Source organism: Lynx rufus, unplaced genomic scaffold, assembly GCF_022079265.1.
Source record: "Lynx rufus isolate CCGP_SWC_20201006 ecotype Redwood Valley unplaced genomic scaffold, mLynRuf1.p SCAF_17, whole genome shotgun sequence".
Lineage (NCBI taxonomy): Eukaryota > Metazoa > Chordata > Mammalia > Carnivora > Felidae > Lynx > Lynx rufus.
The window spans coordinates 23,128,027-23,147,349 of NW_025814831.1; the positions used below are offsets into that span (position 1 = coordinate 23,128,027).

The 19,323-nt window shown below is 36.1% G+C and overlaps 1 protein-coding gene across 1 annotated transcript in view; it reads left to right on the forward strand.

The window, feature by feature from the left end:
- The window catches only part of CEP128 (centrosomal protein 128), a 382,564-nt gene that overhangs the window by 36,343 nt on the left and 326,898 nt on the right, over window positions 1-19,323 (forward strand). The window contains exon 7 of the mRNA XM_047080283.1: window positions 2,912-2,984. Within this exon, the coding sequence (XP_046936239.1) occupies window positions 2,912-2,984 (73 nt within the window). The remainder of the gene's footprint in view (window positions 1-2,911; window positions 2,985-19,323) is intronic.

Below are 19,323 nucleotides of genomic sequence, written 5' to 3' on the forward strand. Positions count from 1 at the left end.
CAACAAAGCTGAATTGAAGTTTGTTTACCAAGTTCACTTGCTAACTCCCATTCCATCTAACAAAATCATTCCATACACCAGTTTTTTGTTGCTGTCTCAAAAAGGGTCAAAGCTATAAATGTTAAATATGTGATTATCAACTGTACTCTGTGTAACTTACCTGCTTTTAAATGAGGAACATAGGAAATTTCGTAATAAGAATTAAAGACCTTACTGTTACTACTGTTAGTAGTTCATATTATGGAACACTTACTTCTTGCCAGATTTAGATTTAATTCTTATAACAACCCTAATGAGGTAATCATCATTATTTTTTCCATTTTTTGGATGTGGAAAAGGGTAGAGAGATGAAGTAACTCAGCTTGTTGGCGTTCAAATGGGGTATGTGGTAGAGTCAGGATTCAGGTATAGGCATTACGGCCCCAGAGTGTTTGCTCTTTACCACTTACAGCACCCTGTGGTTCAAATCATTTTCATATATAGCGGGTATGAATAAGGAAATTAAGTTCCTGAATTTTGAGCTGTATTATGGAGTTGTATTGTCATTCTTTTAAACCAGTATTTGTTAGTTAACTTAAAACTAGGTATTTATTTTTGACAAGTTGATAAAATAAGCAAAGTGGTGTCAACATTCTAGTATAGTCTGTTCTTGGATTGCTTTATTGTGTAGCTTTTACGCATTTGAAGAAAGGGTACAAATTAAGCACTAGGAACATGAATTTCAGGAATTTGTCCTGTTGGAAGACCCGGGAGAAATTGCAGGTTTGATTTTGTTAATTGGTTTCAGTGGTCATTTGGATGTGCAGTGGTAGACTGGGGATCTTCTGATCCATCTGGTAATAGTTTGTGTGATCCAGAGGCATGTGTGAGGCAGAGAAACTTTATTTAAGCCAAACTAGAAGTCAAGTTTCTTGTGAAATTGGTGACTTAACTTTCTTGTGAATAGATGAGGAAGATATCCGGATCCAATTCTGCTTTGCAAAAGGTATATGAATAATGAATGTACTGGAAAGCAAGCTTTTAGAAAGCATTAATAAAGTTTAACTCAGAACTCACTTTGGATGCCATGTGGAAAATTGATTTGAGAAGGGCAAGTTAGGAAACTGTTGCATTAGCATGTGAGAGATGATTGCTTGACCATGATTCTGGCAAGGAGGAGATGGACACAGATATGTTTAAGACAGGTTTTTGGAGACTGAAGAAACAGGATATGGCAGTAGATTGGATATGGGGGGTAAAGAGAATAAACCAAGGGTGACTACCAGATGTCTGATTTGAGTAGCTGGGTAGATGGTAATTCCACTTCCTGAGATACAGAAGACTGGTAGGGATATGCCAGGTCTAGAGGTTAAGAGTTTGGCCTTGGATATGTTAGGTGTGAGATATTTGTGAGACATCCAGATGTAATATATGCAGCTAGATGTTTACTCTGGAGCTTAAAGGAAAAGTCTCTGTTAGAGATACAAATTTAAGAGTGGTGAGCATACAGGAGTGGTATTTGAAAATGGGTAATATCTAGCAGCTTTATGGAGAGTATCAAGGACAGGGCTTAGTGCCAAAAAGTTCCAGTATTAGAAGTCTCATATACACAAAAGAGGTGGCTTGAGAAGGAACAGCTAGTGAGATGTGGGAAGTCCAGTGGTACAAAGAACCACAAAGCCAAGAAAGAGGTGCAAGTAAATTTTCAGAGATTTAAAGACTTAGAATATTTACCTTTAGGGTAACTTCTTTCTGAGTAAATTACCTAAGAACACATAAGTAAAGTAAAATGGTAACCAAGAAAAAGTAAGATACAGGTGATGAGAAATAATAAAACTAATCCAGAGATTTGGTGAAAGCAGTCCCCAGAATGGTAACCATGTAGCAAATCCAGGAAATATTCACTCTAAATTAGAGTAGGAAGTAGGTGTCCTTTGAGAAGGATGTAATCCACAAGAATGGAGTTGATTCTTAATAGGTGATTCTGTAAGAAGTCAAAGAAAAATATTAATAATGTGATACATAAGGGCCATATAAGGCCAAAAGATAATAAGAAACTCTAGAAAAAACCAAAAGCACAAGACTGTTAACAATGTAGGTATGAAGCTGATGAAAATGGAAACATGATAGGACATAACCAAAAGCATCAATTCTTTATGATGGAATAGTTCATAAGAGGTATAAATATATTATGTAATTTACATAGGTAACCAGTAGAAAAACCAAAAATAGTAATGAATGTATCTGAAATTGGAGAGGGGTATCAGTGAACTAAATATTTCAAAACAGAGAGTTAATTGAAAGTGTCTAGAGATAAAAATGGCTGAGTTAACCAGCAAAAGAATGAAGCATGGAAGTGGTTGAGCATGTGTGCCAGTGGCGAGTGGAACCAGAGTTAAGGAGGTGTGAGAGAGGACGGGCTTTGGTTTTATTTGTAATTCTTTCAGTGCTGTTTCATTATTTATCATGTATGTTATTAATCTGTTAGGAAAAAAGGTAATAGGGAGGTAAGTTGATGAGGACGGACTTTGTACAGCACACACTGTTGTAATTTGGTTACGGATTGCTAGAGAGGATTTGAGATCACATTTAGTCCTCCCCCCATTTCCTTTCTTCTTAATTTAAAATGAGACATATTGCAACCTACTTGTTTATTGAAGGTAATGGTCCAGTGTAGCGCTTGTTCTCAAAGTGTAATTCCCAAATCAGCACCATCAGCATCAACTTGGAATTTGTAGAAATGCACATTCTTGGATCCCATTGCAGATCTACTGATTCAGCAGTCTGTCTTAATAAGTCCTCCAGGTATTTCATATGTTTGCTAAGATTTAGGAACCACTGCAGTAGAATATTATGTAATAACATGTTGTATATTTCAGTTTGTGTATATTTTTTCAAACAGCCAACTTAAAATATTTTTTTTTTTGCCTAGGTCGGATGCTGAAACAAAAAGGGCTTTGGAAGAATTAGCTGAAAAACTTAATGAAGCCCAAAAGCAAGAAGTGGTGAGAACTGTTGGTTTATAAAACAAATTTCATACACAGATGTTAGAGTGGTGGGCCTGGTTGTAATCGCGCTGAAGTTTAGTAGATCTTAACTTTTTGGATGATACATGCCATTTTATCTAAATTATGTTCTTGTACTTCTTATAAAATGTTCATGAATTTGGGGTGTTTAAGATTAAAATATTTACAATAGTAATATATTAGAGATTGAATTATTATTTGTCTAATTTTTAGTTTCCTTATGAATATTCAAAAGATATTTTAAATTTCACTGACCCAGTGATTATATGGCTTTTCTTAAATGATGTTTTAGAAATACAGAATTTTTTTTTTTTTTAATTTTTTTTTTTTTTCAACGTTTATTTATTTTTGGGACAGAGAGAGACAGAGCATGAACGGGGGAGGGGCAGAGAGAGAGGGAGACACAGAATCGGAAACAGGCTCCAGGCTCTGAGCCATCAGCCCAGAGCCTGACGCGGGGCTCGAACTCCCGGACCGCGAGATCGTGACCTGGCTGAAGTCGGATGCTTAACCGACTGCGCCACCCAGGCGCCCCAAAAATACAGAATTTTTTGATAGGGACTCTGTAGCACTCCTCATTAAGTATTTTCATTTCACTTAGGTGTGTAATCGGTTGCTGGAAAGACTCCTAATTCTCGAGTTTTATTTTCTCAAACTCAGATTGTTGAGAGTCGTCATTCAGGGGTTTCTTTTAATCAACCCACTGTTGTTGGTGGAATTGAAGTGAAAATGAAGTACATACAGTGTCTGTTTCTTTGCATCATCAGTTGTTTGTTTTAGGAGAAAAAAACATCAATAGAAATTGTCCTTAAACTTGGAAACTTATCAACTTAAGGAGCAATGTGTATTTATTCATATCCCATAGCACCTTTTGTTTTTTCAAGACCAGGAATGGTAGCAGAATTTTTTTCCTTAACATGTTTTATTCAAACGGAAAGTATATTAGCAGATATTTTTTTTCTGCAGTTTTTACTATGTTTATAGATCCTTACACAGATATGTTGAGTTTATTTTAGAATTTGAATTTATTGCCTGCATATGCTAAGAGACAGATATACTCTGTTTTCAAAGAGATCAACTTAGTTACTCTTTTTGCAGTGAAATTTGCCCATTTCAAAAATTTGAGTAAACATCTGGCCATATGAAAAGTACATTCTTCTTGTGCTCTTGGTGCTGATTTCTTTGTGAAGCATCCCAGAGAGGTGAAGATATTATGTGTATCTTCTGTTGAAATAGACAAGATCTTCACAGTTAGTGCGTGATGATATGGCATTTGATGTGTGATCAGAATATCGGATATTTCTTTTTTTACATAAAGTCTTAGATTTTTCCAGGCATTACCAAGATTTAAATTGTGCCAGTCTAAAATACCTTAACTATTGCACTTCAAAAAAAAAAAATAAAGTATTTTCTCATATTAACAGATTGGTGCCTTTCTTAGTTAATTGCAGTGGTTTACACAGCAAGAAATCTATGCCATTGTCTGATTTTCATACTGTCTAAACAGAAGTGGAATGCACACACTTTTAAGAATGTAGCTTCAAGATCCTCTGTAGCTTAATAAATGATCTTCTGGCTCTTCTCCTATAATTCTAGAATGGAACCCGTCACCTGACAGTGGAACCTGCTGAAGCTTCATATTTTTTTTTTTTTTTAATTTTTAATTTTCTAAATTTGGAGGTATAATTTACTTACAGAAAAGTACATATATTATTGTAAAACTCAATGAATTATTACAAGGTGAACAGGCCCATTTTAACCACCACCCAGATCTAGAAATAGAACATTACCACTGTGTAAGAAGCCTCCTCATTCTCCATCCCAGTCACTAAATTCTCCTTCTTTTTCAAAGATGACCACTCTTGTGACTTTTTAATACCATTGGTAAATTTTGCCTGTTTTAAATATTTTATATAAATGGAATTATACAGGGTGTGTTTTTTATGTCTGTTTTTTGCTAATCTTGCTAATCATATACTTGTAGTTTGTTCATTTTTATTGCTTTTTGGCATTCCATTGTATGGATTTACCGCAATGTATTTTAACATTTTATGATGGATATTTGAATTAATTCAAATTTTGGGCTATTACAAAGAAGGCTGCCGTGAGTAATCTTATTTATTATTTTAGTGCACATGTATGTGGAGTTCTGTTAGTATGTAATGTGGAGTGCAATTTCTAGGTGCCTTCAAATTTAGTAGATACTGATAAACAGGTTTCCAAAGTGGTTACGTTAATTTACACTCCCACTAGCAATGTAGGAGAATTCATGTTGCTTTTTATCCTTTCCAATATTTGGTATTATTAGTCTTTAAATAATAGCCATTATGATAGGTGTGCAGAGTGTCTCATCATGGTTTTAATTTGCATTTTTATGATTACTAGATGATGAGCATTTTTTACATTTTGTTTTTTCCAGAGTTTCCAATTTCTTACTGAATTGCCTAGTAATAATCTACTCCATTTTTGTGGTCATTGGCAATTTCTTTTTTGAAATACTGGTTCACTTCTTTTGTCCCCCTTTTTTTATTGGCTTCCTTGTATTTTTGTTATTGACTTGTGGGAGGTCTTTATATATTTTGTATATGAGCACAATGTCAGTTATATGTATTTCAGTGTTATCTCCAATAGTCTTCAGCCTCTCATTCTCTTAACTTTCCCTTCATGGGGTCTTCTGTTAAAATAATCTAGTTCAGTTTTCTATCTTTTCTTTTGTGGTTAGTTTTTTTTTTTTTTTTAATCTGTTTAAGAAATTGTTCCCTATCTTCAGAACATGAAAATATTTTCTTATGTAATGTTCTAGAAGCTTATTGTTTCAACTTTTACATAAAGACTTAGTACATACTTGGAATTGGTAAGTTGTTCAAGGTGTGAAGTAGGGATCATACATTTTATATGAATATCTATTGATGCAGTTTCATTTATTGAAAGAATCAGCCCTTTGTTACTACTTTACAGTCCTGTCTTGGTCATACACCAAATGTTCACATTTGCAGGCTTCTGTTTCTGGACTTGTATTTGATCCTGTGGTTCATTTGTCTATTCCAGTGCCCATATCACATGGTCTTGATTACTGTTGCTTAATGATAAGTTGTGCTATAGTAGAGTTAGTCTTTTTTGTTTGTTTGTTTTTATTAAATGTAATTTATTGTCAAATTAGCTAACATACAACGTATGCAGTGTGCTCTTGGCTTTGGGAGTATATTCCCATGATTCATCGCTTACATACAATACCCACTGCCCATCCCAACAAGTGCCCTCCTCAATGCCCATCACCCATTTCCCCCTCTTCCCTTCCACTCCCATAAACTCTCAGTTTGTTCTCTGTATTTAAGAGTCTCTTATGGTTTGCCTCCCTCTCTCTTTGAAACTATTTTTTTCCCTTCCCTTCCCCTATGGTCTCCTAAGTTTCTCAAGTTCCATATGTGAGTGAAAACATATGATATCTGTCCTTGTCTGACTTATTTCACTTAGCATAATACCCTCCAGTTCTATTTATGTTGCAAATGTCAAGATTTCATTCTTTCTCATTGTCAAGTAGTAAGTATACCATTGTATGTATAAACCATATCTTCTTTATCTATAAGTTGATGGACATTTGGACTCTTTCCATTATTTGGCTATTGTGGAAACCATTGCTATAAACATAGGGGTTCATGTACCCCTATGAATCAGCACTTGTGCACCCTTTGAATTAATTCCTAGTAGTGCCATTGCTGGGTTGTAGGATAATTCTATTTTTAATTGAGGAACCTCTACACTGTTTTCCAGCGTGGCTGCACCAGTTTGCATTCCCTCCAACAGTGCAATTGGATTCCCATTTTTCCACATCCTTGCCAACATCCGTTGTATCCTGAGTTGTTAATTTTAGCCACTCTGATCAGTATTATGTGTTATCCCAATGTAGTTTTGATTTGTATTTCCTGATTTTGAACAATGTTGAGCATCTTTCCATGTGTCAGCCATTTGGATGTCTTCTTTGGAAAAGTGTCTATTCATGTCTTCTGCCCATTTCTTCACTGGATTGTTTTTCGGGTGTTGAGTTTGTAAGTTCTTTATAGATTTTGGATACCAACCCTTTATCCGATATGTCATTTGCAAATATCTTCTCCCATTCTGTTGGTTGTCTCTTAGTTTTGTTGATTGTTTCCTTTGCATTGCAGAAACTTTTTATCTTGATGAGGTTCCAGTAGTTCATTTTTGCTTTTATTTCCCTTGCCTTCGGAGATGTGTTGAGTAAGGAGTTGTTGCGGCTGAGGTCAAAAAGGTTGTTGCCTGTTTTCTCCTCTAAGGTTTTGATGGTTTCCTGTCTCATGTTTAGGTCTTTCATACATTTTGAGTTTATTTTAATGTATGGTGTAAGAAAGTGATCCATGTTCATTCTTCTGCATGTTGCTGTCCAGTTCTCTCAGTACTGTTTGCTAAAGAGACTGTCTTTTTTTCCATTAGATACTCTTTCCTGTTTTTTCAAAGATCAGTTGGCCACACATTTGTGGGTCCAATTCTGGGTTCTATTCCATTGGTCTATGTGTCTGTTTTTGTGCCAGTACCATACTGTCTTGATGATTACAGCTTCGTAGTAGAGGCTAAAGTCTGGGATTGTGATGCCTCCCACTTTGGTTTTCTTTTTCAACATTACTTTGGCTATTCGTAGTCTTTTGTGGTTCCATACAAATTTTAGGATTGTTTGTTCTGCTCTGAGAAGAATGCTGGTGCAATTTTGATTGGGATTGCATTGAATGTGTAGATTGCTTTGGGTAGTATTGACATTTTAACAATATTTATTCTTCCAATCCATGAGCATGGAATGTTTTTCCATTTCTTTGTGTCTTCAAATTCTTTCATAAATTTTCTATAGTTTTCAGCATACAGATCTTTCACATCTTTGGTTAAGTTTATTCCTAGGTATTTTATGGTTTTGGGTGCAATTGTAGATGGGATTGATTCCCTGATACCTCTTTTTGTTGCTTCATTATTGGTGTATAGAAATGCAATTGATTTCTGTATATTGATTTTGTATCCTACAACTTTGCCAAATTCATGGATCAGTTCTAGCAGCTTTTTGATGGAATCTTTCAGGTTTTCCATGTAGAGTATCATGTCATCTGTGAAGAGTGAAAGTTTGACTTCTTCTTTGCCAGTTTGGATGCCTTTTATTTCATTTTGTTGTCTGATTGCTGAGGCTAGGATTTCCAACACTATGTTAAACAACAGTGGGGAGAGTAGACATCCCTGTCATGTTCCTGATCTTGGGAAAAGCTCTCAGTTTTTCCCCATTGAGGATGATATTAGCTGTCGGCTTTTCACATATGGCTTTTATGATGTTAAGGTATGTTCCTTCTATCCCCACTTTCTTGAGTTTTTATTAAGAAAGGATGCTGTATTTTGTCAAATGCTTTTTCTGCATCTATTGCCAGGATCTATGACAGGATCATATGGTTCTTATCCTTTCTTTTGTTAATATGATGTATCACATTGATTGATTTGTGAATATGGAACCAGCCCTGCAATCCAGGAATGAATCCCACTCAACCTTGGTGAATAATTCTTATACTGTTGAATTCGACTTGCTACTATTGTGTTGAGGATTTTTGCATCCATGTTCATCAGGGATATTGGCCTATAATTCTCCTTTTTAGTGGAGTCTCTGTCTAGTTTGGGAATCAAGGTAATGCTGGCTTCATAGAATGAGTCTGGAAGCTTTCCTTCCATTTATTTATTTATTTGTTTATTTTTGAAACAGCTTGAGAAGGATAAGTCTTAACTCTGTTTTAAATGTCTGGTAGAATTCCCCTGGGAAGCCATCTGGCCCAGAACTCTTATTTGTTGGGAGATTTTTGATAACTGATTCAATTTCTTTGCTGGTGATGTGTCTGTTCAAATTTTTTATTTCTTCTCATTTGAGTTTTGGTAGTATATGGGTGTCTAGGAATTTGTCTATTTCGTCCAAGTTGTCCAGTTTGTTGGCATATAATTTTTTGTAGTATTCTCTAATAATTGTTTGTATTTCTGTGGTGTTGGTTGTGATCTCTTCTCTTTCATTTGTGATTTTATCTATTGGCGTTCTCTCTTTTCTTTTTGAGACGTCTGGCTAGGGGTTTATCAATTTTGTTGATTCTTTCAAAAAACCAGCTCTTAGATTTATTAATCTGTTCTGGTTTTTTGTTTTTTGTTTTTGTTTTTGTTCTTTGTTTTTTTTGAATTCTATATTGTTTATTTCTGCTCTAATCTTTATTATTTTTCTTCTTCTGGCTTTTTTTTTTTGTCTGTTTTTTTTTGTTTTTTGGTTTTTTTTTTTTTTTTGCTGTTCTTTTTCTAGTTCCTTTAGGTGTGTGATTAGGTTTTGTATTTGGGATTTTTCTTGTTACTTGAAGATAGGCCTGAATTGCCTCTTAGGACTGCCTTTGCTGCATCCCAAAGGGTTTGGACTGTCGTGTTTTCATTTTCATTTGCTTCCATGTATTTTTAAATTTCTTCTTTAATTGCCTGGTTGGCCCATTCATTCTTTAGTAGGATGTTCTTTAACCTTCATGCATTTGGAGGCTTTCCAAATTTTTCTTGTGGTTGATTTCAAGTTTCTGAAAATGTGTATCATATGATCTCAATTCTTTTATATTTATTGGGGGCTGTTTTGTAATCCAATATGTGATCTATCTTGGAGAATATTCCATGTGCAGTGCATTCTTTTCCAGTGAGAAGAATGTGTACTCTGCTTTTGGATGAAAAGTTCTGAATATATCTGTCAAATCCATCTGGACAGTGGTCCAAGGCCATTGTTTCATTATTGATTTTCTTCCTAGATGATCTGTCCATTGCTATAGTAGAGTATTAAAGTCGCCTGCAATTACTGTATTCTTATCAATAAGATTGCTTTGTGATTATTTGATTTATGTATTTGGGTGCTTTCATATGGGGGACATAAACATTTACAGTTGTTAGTTCTTGATGAATAGACCCCGTAATTATGTTATAATGCCCATCTTCATCTCGTTATAGCCTTTAGTTTAAAATCTAGTTTGTCTGATAGAAGTATGGCTACTCCAGCTTTCTTTTGACTTCCAGTAGCATGATAGATGGTTCTATATCCCCTCACTTGTAATCTGAAGGTGTCCTCAGGTCTAAAATGAATCTCTTGTAGACAGCATATAGATGGATCTTTTTTTTTTTTTTTTTTTTTAATCCATTCTGATATCCTATGTCTTGATTCGGGCATTTAGTCCATTTACATTCAGACTGATTTTGAAAGATATGGATTTAGTGTCACTGTGTTATCTATAGGTTTCATGCTTGTGGTGATGTCTCTGGTCCTTTGTAGTCTTTGCAGCATTCCACTCACAGAGGCCCCCTTAGGATATCTTGTAGGGCTGGTTTAGTGGTCATGAACTCTTTCAGTTTTTGTTTGTCTGGGAAAGCCTTTATCTCTCCTTCTATTCTGAATGACAGTCTTGCTGGATAAAGGATTCTTAGCTGCATATTTTTCCTATTCAGCACGTGGAATGTTTCCTGCCACTGCTTTCTGGCCTGCCAAGTTTCAGTAGACAGGTCTGCTACTATCCTTATGTATCTACCCCCTTTGTAGGTTAAGCCCGTTTGTCCCTCGCTGCATTCAGAATTCTCTCTTTATCTTTTGTTTTATTATTTTTTTAATGTTTATATATTTTTGAAAGAGAGAGAGACAGAGTGTGAGCAGGTGAGGGACAGAGAGAAGGGAGACACAGAATCGTAGCAGACTCCAGGCTCTGAGTTGTCAGCACAGAGCCCGATGTGGGGCTCAAACTCACGAACTGCGAGATCATAACCTGAGCTGAAGTTGGATGCTTATCTGACTGAGCCATCCAGTCACCCAAGAATTCTCTCTTTATCTTTGTATTTTGCCAGTTTCACTGTGATATGCTGTAGTGAAGACCTTTTCTTGTTGAATCTGATGGCAGTTCTCTGTACCTCCTGGATTTGGATGTCTGCTTCCTTCCCCAGATTAGGGAAATTCTCAGCTATAATTTGTTCAAGTAAACCTTCTGCCTCTTTCTCTTCTTCTTCTGGAACTCCTATGATACAGATATTACTACGTTTCATTGAATCACTTAATTTTCTAATTCTCCCCTTGTGGTCTAGTATTTTCTTATCTTTTTGTCAGCTTCATCATTTTCTGTATTTTATCTTCTGTTTCATTTATTGTCCCCTCTGCTTCCTCCATCCTTGCTGTCACTGCATCTAGTTTATTTTGCACCTCATTTACAACATTTCTTAATTCATTGTGACTGTATCTTATCTCCTTGATCTCTGCGGCAGTAGATTCTCTGCTGTCTTCTATGCTGTTTGCAAGCCCAGCTATTACTCTTATGACTGTTTTTCTAAATTCTTGATCAGATATATTGTTTATATTTGTTTTGAACAATCCTCTAGCTGTCATTTCTTCCTGGAATTTCTTTTGAGGAGAATTCTTTTGTTTTGTCATGTTACCTAGTTTCCTGTCCTTTATATGTTTTAATAACTTGTTATGTGTCCTGTACCTGTGAGCACTACTATATCCAAAAAAGGTCATATACTGTCCTGGGACTGGCCCTTCAGGAGGTGTTTTTGGAGTGTGTTGCATGCTCTCTGTTGTGAGTCTGGTTGCTTTATCTCCCTATTCGTAGTGGTGGTTTGGACCTTCCACCAGGTGTGCTTTGATTTGTGCGTTGAAGAAACCCTGGAAAAATTTTAAAAAGGAGAGGGTGGTGGAAGAAGCCTTATCCCATACAAAGAGAGAGAAATGACAGGGGTGGGGAAAAAGAAAAGAAAAAAAAAAGTGACCAGGCAGAAAATCAGAGAAATTATATGGCTTAATCCCGAGAGAGACAGGAAAATAGAGAAGAAGGAGATATGAAAGAGATGTAAAAAGAATAGATTAAAAATGTCTGCTTAAAGAAACCAACAATCAGAGAAGGGAAGAAATGAGAGGAAGAAAAGGAAGAAAAAATGTATATATAAAATAAGAATTGACCAAGAATCATATCAGAAAATGCAAAACTGGAGAACTGATACCTGATGGTGCCTTGGAACCGGTGGCTGTGCTAGTCTGGAGGAGGGGCTGTCTGGTTCCTCAGAGCCCATCCTGCTCCGGTAAATACACAGTTATCAGGCAGGGAGGGGTGGGGTTTGGTGTAGGTGGGTCCAGCCTCCACTGGGAGGCCGCTGTCCTGTTCCCTGAAGCCTCACCTTGTTGGTGATGGGGAGAAAAACGATGACAACCTAGTTTCTCCTCCCCAGACCAGGTGTCTCAAACCACTCTGTTCAGGCTGTCCTCACAGTGTTGCGTGGGCGTGAACCCGGTTTGTCCCACTCCACTGTCTCCCGCGCCTCCCAGTGCTCTGCTGGGATTCAAACCCCCATGTCTTAAAGGATCCCGCTCTGCCCTGGTTCCAGGGTAGTGTCATTCTGCCCAGCCAGCCAACAAAGGGTCTCTGGCTGGCAGGTGCCTGCCGGGTCTTTTGTCCTTGGAATGGCTATATACCTTCTTCCTACAGCATTCAAGGGAAGGAACTGCTCTCTCCTACTTCACCTCTGAGCTCACTACCCAGCCAGGGGCTGGCTCCGTCTTCCTCCTAGACACACATAAAGGGTGGCAGGCTCCAATCTGCCAGTTGAGGAAAACTCACAACCCTGGATCATGTTAGAAATTGGTTCTTTCTCTGTTTTTTTTTGTTCCCCGGTCCCTGGTTTTTCTCTTGTCCAGATACAATCCTACACTTCCACAGCCTCTCTTTCTCTTCCTTTTGTCTCCACAGAAACGGATCCCTCCCCTCCTTGCCTCCCCACTTATTTTACCTTTCCCAATTCGCAGTCACACACCTTTGGCCTGACAAGTTGTCACGTGGGCCCCTGGAGATGTTTCTGTCACTCTGTAACCAGGATTCCTGGAATTCCAAGTCTTCTGGCCTCAATACTGCTGTGCTGATGGATGAGGGAAATCCATACTTCTCTGCCATGTTGACTCCTCTCTCTTAGAGTTAGTCTTTTTACTTTGTTCTTCAAGTTTATCTTGTGTAATTTTTACTCTGCATTTCTGCATACATTTTAGAATCAGCATGTGAAATTTTAAAAACCTGGGATCTTGATTAGATTTCATTGTGTCTATAGGTCAACTTAGCATTGAAACGTTTACAATGTGAGTTTTCCAGTTCATGAACATAGCAAATCCTTCCATTGCTATTTTATAGTGTTTAATCTAGAGGTCTTATGTCTTATACATCATTTTTAAGATTCGCTTTTTGACTTTGATATTTTTATGACACTATAGAGTGTCACTTAATATTAAAAAAATTAATCTTTGTCTTTTATTTGGAGGATTTACCCTATTACATTTATGTAAATATTCATTTAATTTATATAAATCTACCATATTATGTTTCCTTTCAGTTGGTTTCACCTGTATTTTTCTTTTTTTACATTTTTTTCTTGTGTCCTTTGGATTTATTAGTTTTCTTTAAAAAAAATTTTTTTTTAAAGTTTATTTATTTTGAGAGAGAGAAAGCGTGAGTCAGGGAAGAGCAGAGAGAAAGGGAGAGAGAGAGAATCCCAAGCAGGCTTCACACTGCCAGTGCGGAGCTTGAACCCATGAACTGTGAGATCATAACCTGAGCTGAAGTCAAACATTTAACTGACTGTGCCAGGCACCCCAAGTTTTCATTTTAAAATTTTTTCCATATTTATTATCTTGGTTATTGTACCTTCTTTTGTTATATTTTCATGGTTAATATAGGTATTAAAACATGCACTCTTAATTTATCAAATCTTAATATAAACTAGCACTTCAAGCTTTTTCCAGAAAATACATGGATCTAAGAACACACTAACTCCTTTAACTTGTGTTTCCACTTTCATGTTCTTATTGTCAGTAATTTTCATTCTTTATATAATTGATCCACATAAGACATTACTGTTAATGTTTTATACAGTAATATTTACTCTTTAGCAGTCTTCATTTCTTTCTCATTCCTTTTTGCATTTTGAGATTCCTTTTCTGCCCTAAGAACATAATTTGAAATTTCCTTTACAGTGAATATATACTTGAAAAATCCAATTTAGAATTTCATTTGGAATGGGTTCTTTGGTGACAGACCCTCTCTGTATTTGTCTGAAATGTCTTTACTTTCTTTGTTGAAAGAGATTTTCACTGGATATAAAATTTGAAATAGTCCTTTTTCTTTTTTTCCTTGTCTGTATTTTGAAGATATTTTATCATTTCTCAGTTCCATTGTTGCTGTTGACAAGTCAGCTGTGAGTCTTGGTGCTTTTTTTTTTTAATTTTAATTTTTTTTTTTACATTTATTTATTTTTTCGGAGACATAGAGCACAAGTTGGAGAGGGGCAGAGAGAGAAGGAGACACAGAACCCAAAGCAGGCTCCAGGCTCTGAGCTGTTAGCACAGAGCCCGATGCGGGGCTTGAACTCACAAACCGTGAGATCATGACCTGAGCCGAAGTCGGACACTTAACCCATTGAGCTACCCAGGCGCCCCTTGTTGGTGCTTTATTTATTTATTTATTTATTTATTAAAAAAAAATTTTTTTTTTTAACGTTTATTTATTTTTGAGACAGAGAGAGACAGAGCATGAACGGGGGAGGGGCAGAGAGAGAGGGAGACACAGAATCGGAAGCAGGCTCCAGGCTCTGAGCCATCAGCCCAGAGCCTGACGTGGGGCTCGAACTCCCAGACCGCGAGATCGTGACCTGAGCCGAAGTCGGACGCTTAACCGACTGAGCCACCCAGGCGCCCCTTGTTGGTGCTTTTTTGATAGTCATATATATTTTTCTCCAATTTGATTTTGAGTTTTTCCTCTTACTCTTTGGTTTTCTGCAATTTTACTATAGTGAGCTTAGTTGTGTTCTTTTGATTTGTACCTATCCCCTTTGTTTCTTAGGTTCATTTTTATCAATTTTTATTCATTTTTTTCATTCTTTATTTTGAATATTTTCTTCTGAACTTTCATATAATTACTTTCTCTTCAGCTTAACCAACTATTAATCCACCCACTGCTTATCATGTTTCACTTAGAATTTTCATTTCATCATTTTTAATTTTGTAGTTCTTTGCCAAAATCCTTAATCTATGTATCTGTCTTTCATAACTTCATTGTTAAGATCTTTTTTTTTTAAATTTTGTTAGTGTTTATTTATTTTTGAGAAAGAGGGAGAGACAGAGACAGCACAAGCAGGGAAGGGCAGAAAGAGAGAGGGAGACAGAATTTGAAGCTGTCTCCAGTCTCCCAAGCTGTCAGCACAGAGCCCAATGTGGGGCTCGAACTCACAAGCTATGAGATCATGACCTGAACTGAAGTCAGAGGCTCAACTGACTGAGCCACCCAGGTGCCCCATCCATTGTCTAGATCTTCTAATGGTCTGTTTTTTTCTGTTCTTTCTCATTTTTCTTGGATTTCGATCACAATTGTTTTTGTGTACTGTTTATTTTTGATCAGTTACTTTTGTTTGACAGAAAATACATTTCATTCTTCTTTAAGAATGAATAATTTGATAATTATTGTGTATGAGAGGACATAATTACTTTTTGTTATAGATTAAGAGCTATAGCAATCATGGATTTCCTTGTTATTTTTGCTGAGCTGTTTCAATGTTAAACTTCAGTGCTGGGGTTCAGCTGTTTCTGGTTCACCTTATTGCTAGTGGATAGCTCTTCAGGATTGTAGCCTGAAGGCTGGTGTGGAGTGGGGGAAGTTTAACTAGGGATCTCCTTCCTTAGAAAGGTACCCAACTCCAGTTTTCCCCCCCGTAACTCCACACATTGGTTAAAAACTCTATTTAGCTTCTCAGTGTCACAACTGCTTTTTCTGAAGCAGGCTGATATTTCAGGGAAAAAACATGGACTAATCTCTCTTACTTTCTTTCTTCTCTTTCATGTTGGTCTCCTATGTCTTCTTTTTTAGTTTTCTAGTGCCTTAAAACTGATTTTTGTTTAAAATATTTCTAGTTTTTCAGTTTCTTTTAGTGGAAGGTTTGGTGTAAATTATCTGATCTGTCATTTTTGGAAATGAAACTCTCTGAATGTTTTCATATGTATCAGATTCTTTTAGTATACTTGATATTTCTAATGCTATTTTTGCCAGGACTTGTTATTTTGCAGCTGTAGTATGAAGCTCCTTTTGCTTGGTACATAGGTGCACAACTTGTGAGCATGCTTATAACAAAGACTTTGCTCCAAACTCAGAAATCCTTAGTGTTCTGCTGAGATTTTTTAGTTCTGAGTAAGCTGTGGACATTGTTTATTTGGGATAGTTTGAGTTTGGAGTTTGAAAGTACTGATTTGCATAGTGCACATCACATTTGTTAATGGTTCACCTTTCACTACTGACAAAGAATCCATAATGAAGAGTTATCACTTTATTTCTATTTCTTTCATATAGTAAATAAAACTAGTAAGAAGTCTCTACATGGTCAAGGGCATTAATGGGGATCTGACGTGTAATTACTGAGCTAAAAGTTAACAGTTGAATTTAAAAAAAAGTCCAACTTCTTTCATACCATTATTACCATGTATCAAGATTTACTACACATCAGATAGACCTATGATTGCACAACTGGATGTCACACTTCACTAACGCTCAGCTCATTGGTGTAATTGGTGTGTATAATTTGCCAGTTTACCCAGCTGTCCAGTGTGCCCAGCTCATCAGGGCATATCCTGTTATATTGTCTAAACCTGGAAAATTATACACACTTAATTGTGCGCTGGTTGAATTGTTCATCTGCCAGTTCATCCCATCAAGTTGTGTTGCTACAGCTTGTTTTGTGTTTTCTGTAATTTCCTTTCAAAGTAAGGGTGTCACCTAAGTGAGGGCATCTCATACATCATGTGGGTGTATGTAGTCCTGATTGAGAAACAATTTCCTAATGCAAAACTCAACAATAATGTGGAATTTTAGAAGGTCTTCTGAAGGCCACATGATGTTTGCTTCTAATTTGTACAAGGCTTAATATAGATTTTTGTGACTCACTTGTTCCAATTGAAGTCAACATTTACACTTCATAACTGTTTGACATATTGTGTTGTATTTGTGAATTCATGATAGCATGCTGTCAGAGAAGATGCAGTTTTGTTATTTGAATGTTAAACTTCACAACATCTGCAGCTGTTTCCCATCTAGATTTAAGTTCAAAATACAATTACCAAAGTGAGACATGTTCACTGTGGAAAACTTTAAAATACTGTACAAATATAGAAAGAAAAATGAATGCCTGCCCTTATCTCCCACCAATTTCAGTTCTGTTGGTAACCATTGTTAATCACATTTATTGTACATTGTTCTAAGATTACAGTTGCTTATCGTGCATTTTCTCAGTAACTAAAATATATCTTAAAAGTTTACAGGACACAATTTTCTTTGAGAAGCAAAAAGTATTGTTTCCTATCACACATGCCAAGATCTGATTTGTTAATCCTTTGTGACTCATAGAATTTTGTTCGTTTAGTTTCTTTCTTTCTTACTTCCCATTGGAAGGGAATAGTTATTGATTATAACATAATATTATGAAAAATATTTTCTGTTAAGACTTAATTTTGGTAATAATCAATATTGCATGGGCCTCATACCACAGGGAAATTTCAGCTTATTAGTTGTCTCCATTCTACCCATTTGAGTGTGATATGTGTATTTATTAAGTTTGATTATTCATGGAGTAAAAGTCTATTTTATTTTAGTTTTCTATAGGGCAGTAACTGTTTAAATTAAAAATGTTCATGTGGATCCAGCTGTTTCTGCAAGAGGTGGTCATTAATTGAACTTTGAGAAATCTGTCGACACTGCATTTAGGATGACATGGTTATTGCATAGATTACAGCAGCAGAATATATAACAAGTATTTACTGAAATGGATTTTAAACCAGCAGATATTGTTCAGGATATGAGGAATCAACATACTGAAAAGCCAGAATACAATCCCATAAACAGAATGCTTTTGCTTCTTTTACCTTCTTTCATTAAATGCTAACATTAAAAGACATTCTAATTTGTATTTTATTATTTTGCTGTTTTTATAACAGCAGATTTAGGGCTTTTTCAGATCTTAGTAATAAATTTAATTGATTCATATCAACTCTGATATGTTACCTTTCCAAATTTTTTCTTGTGGTTGATTTTGAGTTTCATAGCATTGTGGTCTGAAAATATGGGTGGTATGATCTTGATCTTTCTGTACTTGTTGAGGGCTGATTTGCGTCTCAGTATGTGGTCTATTCTGGAGAACGTTCCATGTGCACTGGAGAAGAATGCATATTCTGCTGCTTTAGGATGAAATGTTCTGAATATATCTGTTAAGTCCATCTGGTCCAGTGTGTCATTCAAAGCCATTGTTTCCTTGTTGATTTTTTGACTAGATGATATGTTCATTGCTGTGAGCGGGGTGTTGAAGTCTGCTACTATTATGCTATTGCTATCAATGAGTTTCTTTATGTTTGTGATTAATTGAGTTATATATTTCGGTGCTTGCACATCTGGTGCATAAATGCTTACAATTGTTAGGTCTCCTTGGTGGATAGACCCCTTGATTATGATATAATGCCCTTCTGCATCTCTTGTTACAGTCTTTATTTTAAAGTCTAGATTGTCTGATATAAGTATGGCTACTCCGGCTTTCTTTTGTTGACCATTAGTATGATAGATGGTTCTCCATCCCCTTACTTTCAATCTGAAGGTGTCTGTACATCTAAAGTGGGTCTCTTGTAAACAGCATATAGATGGCTCTTGTTTTCTTAAAAATTCTGTTACCCTGTGTCTTTCAATTGGAGCATTGAGTCCATTGATGTTTAGAGTGAGTACAGAAAGATATGAATTTATTGCCATTATGATGCTTGTAGAGTTGGAGTTTCTGGTGGTGTTCTCTGGTCCTTTCTAGTCTTTGTTGATTTTGGTATGTATGTATGTATTTATTTATTAATATTTATTTATTTATTTTTTTCATCTTTTCTCCCCTCAGAAAGTCCCCCTTGCAGGGCTGGTTTAGTGGTCACAAACTCCTTTAATTTTTGTTTGTCTGGGAAACTTTTTATCTTCCCTTCTATTTTGGTTAACAGCCTTGCTGGATAGAGAATTCTTGGCTGCATATTTTTCTCATTCAGTACATTGAATATATCCTGCCACTCCTTTCTGGCCTGCCATGTTTTTGTGGCTATGTCTGCTACAAACATGATCTGTCTTCCCTTGTAGGTTAAGGACTTTTTTTCCCTTGCTGCTTTCATGATTCTCTCCTTGCCTGAGTATTTTGTGAATTTGATTATGATATAACTTGTTGATGGTTTTTGTTGAAACTAATGGGGGTCCTCTGT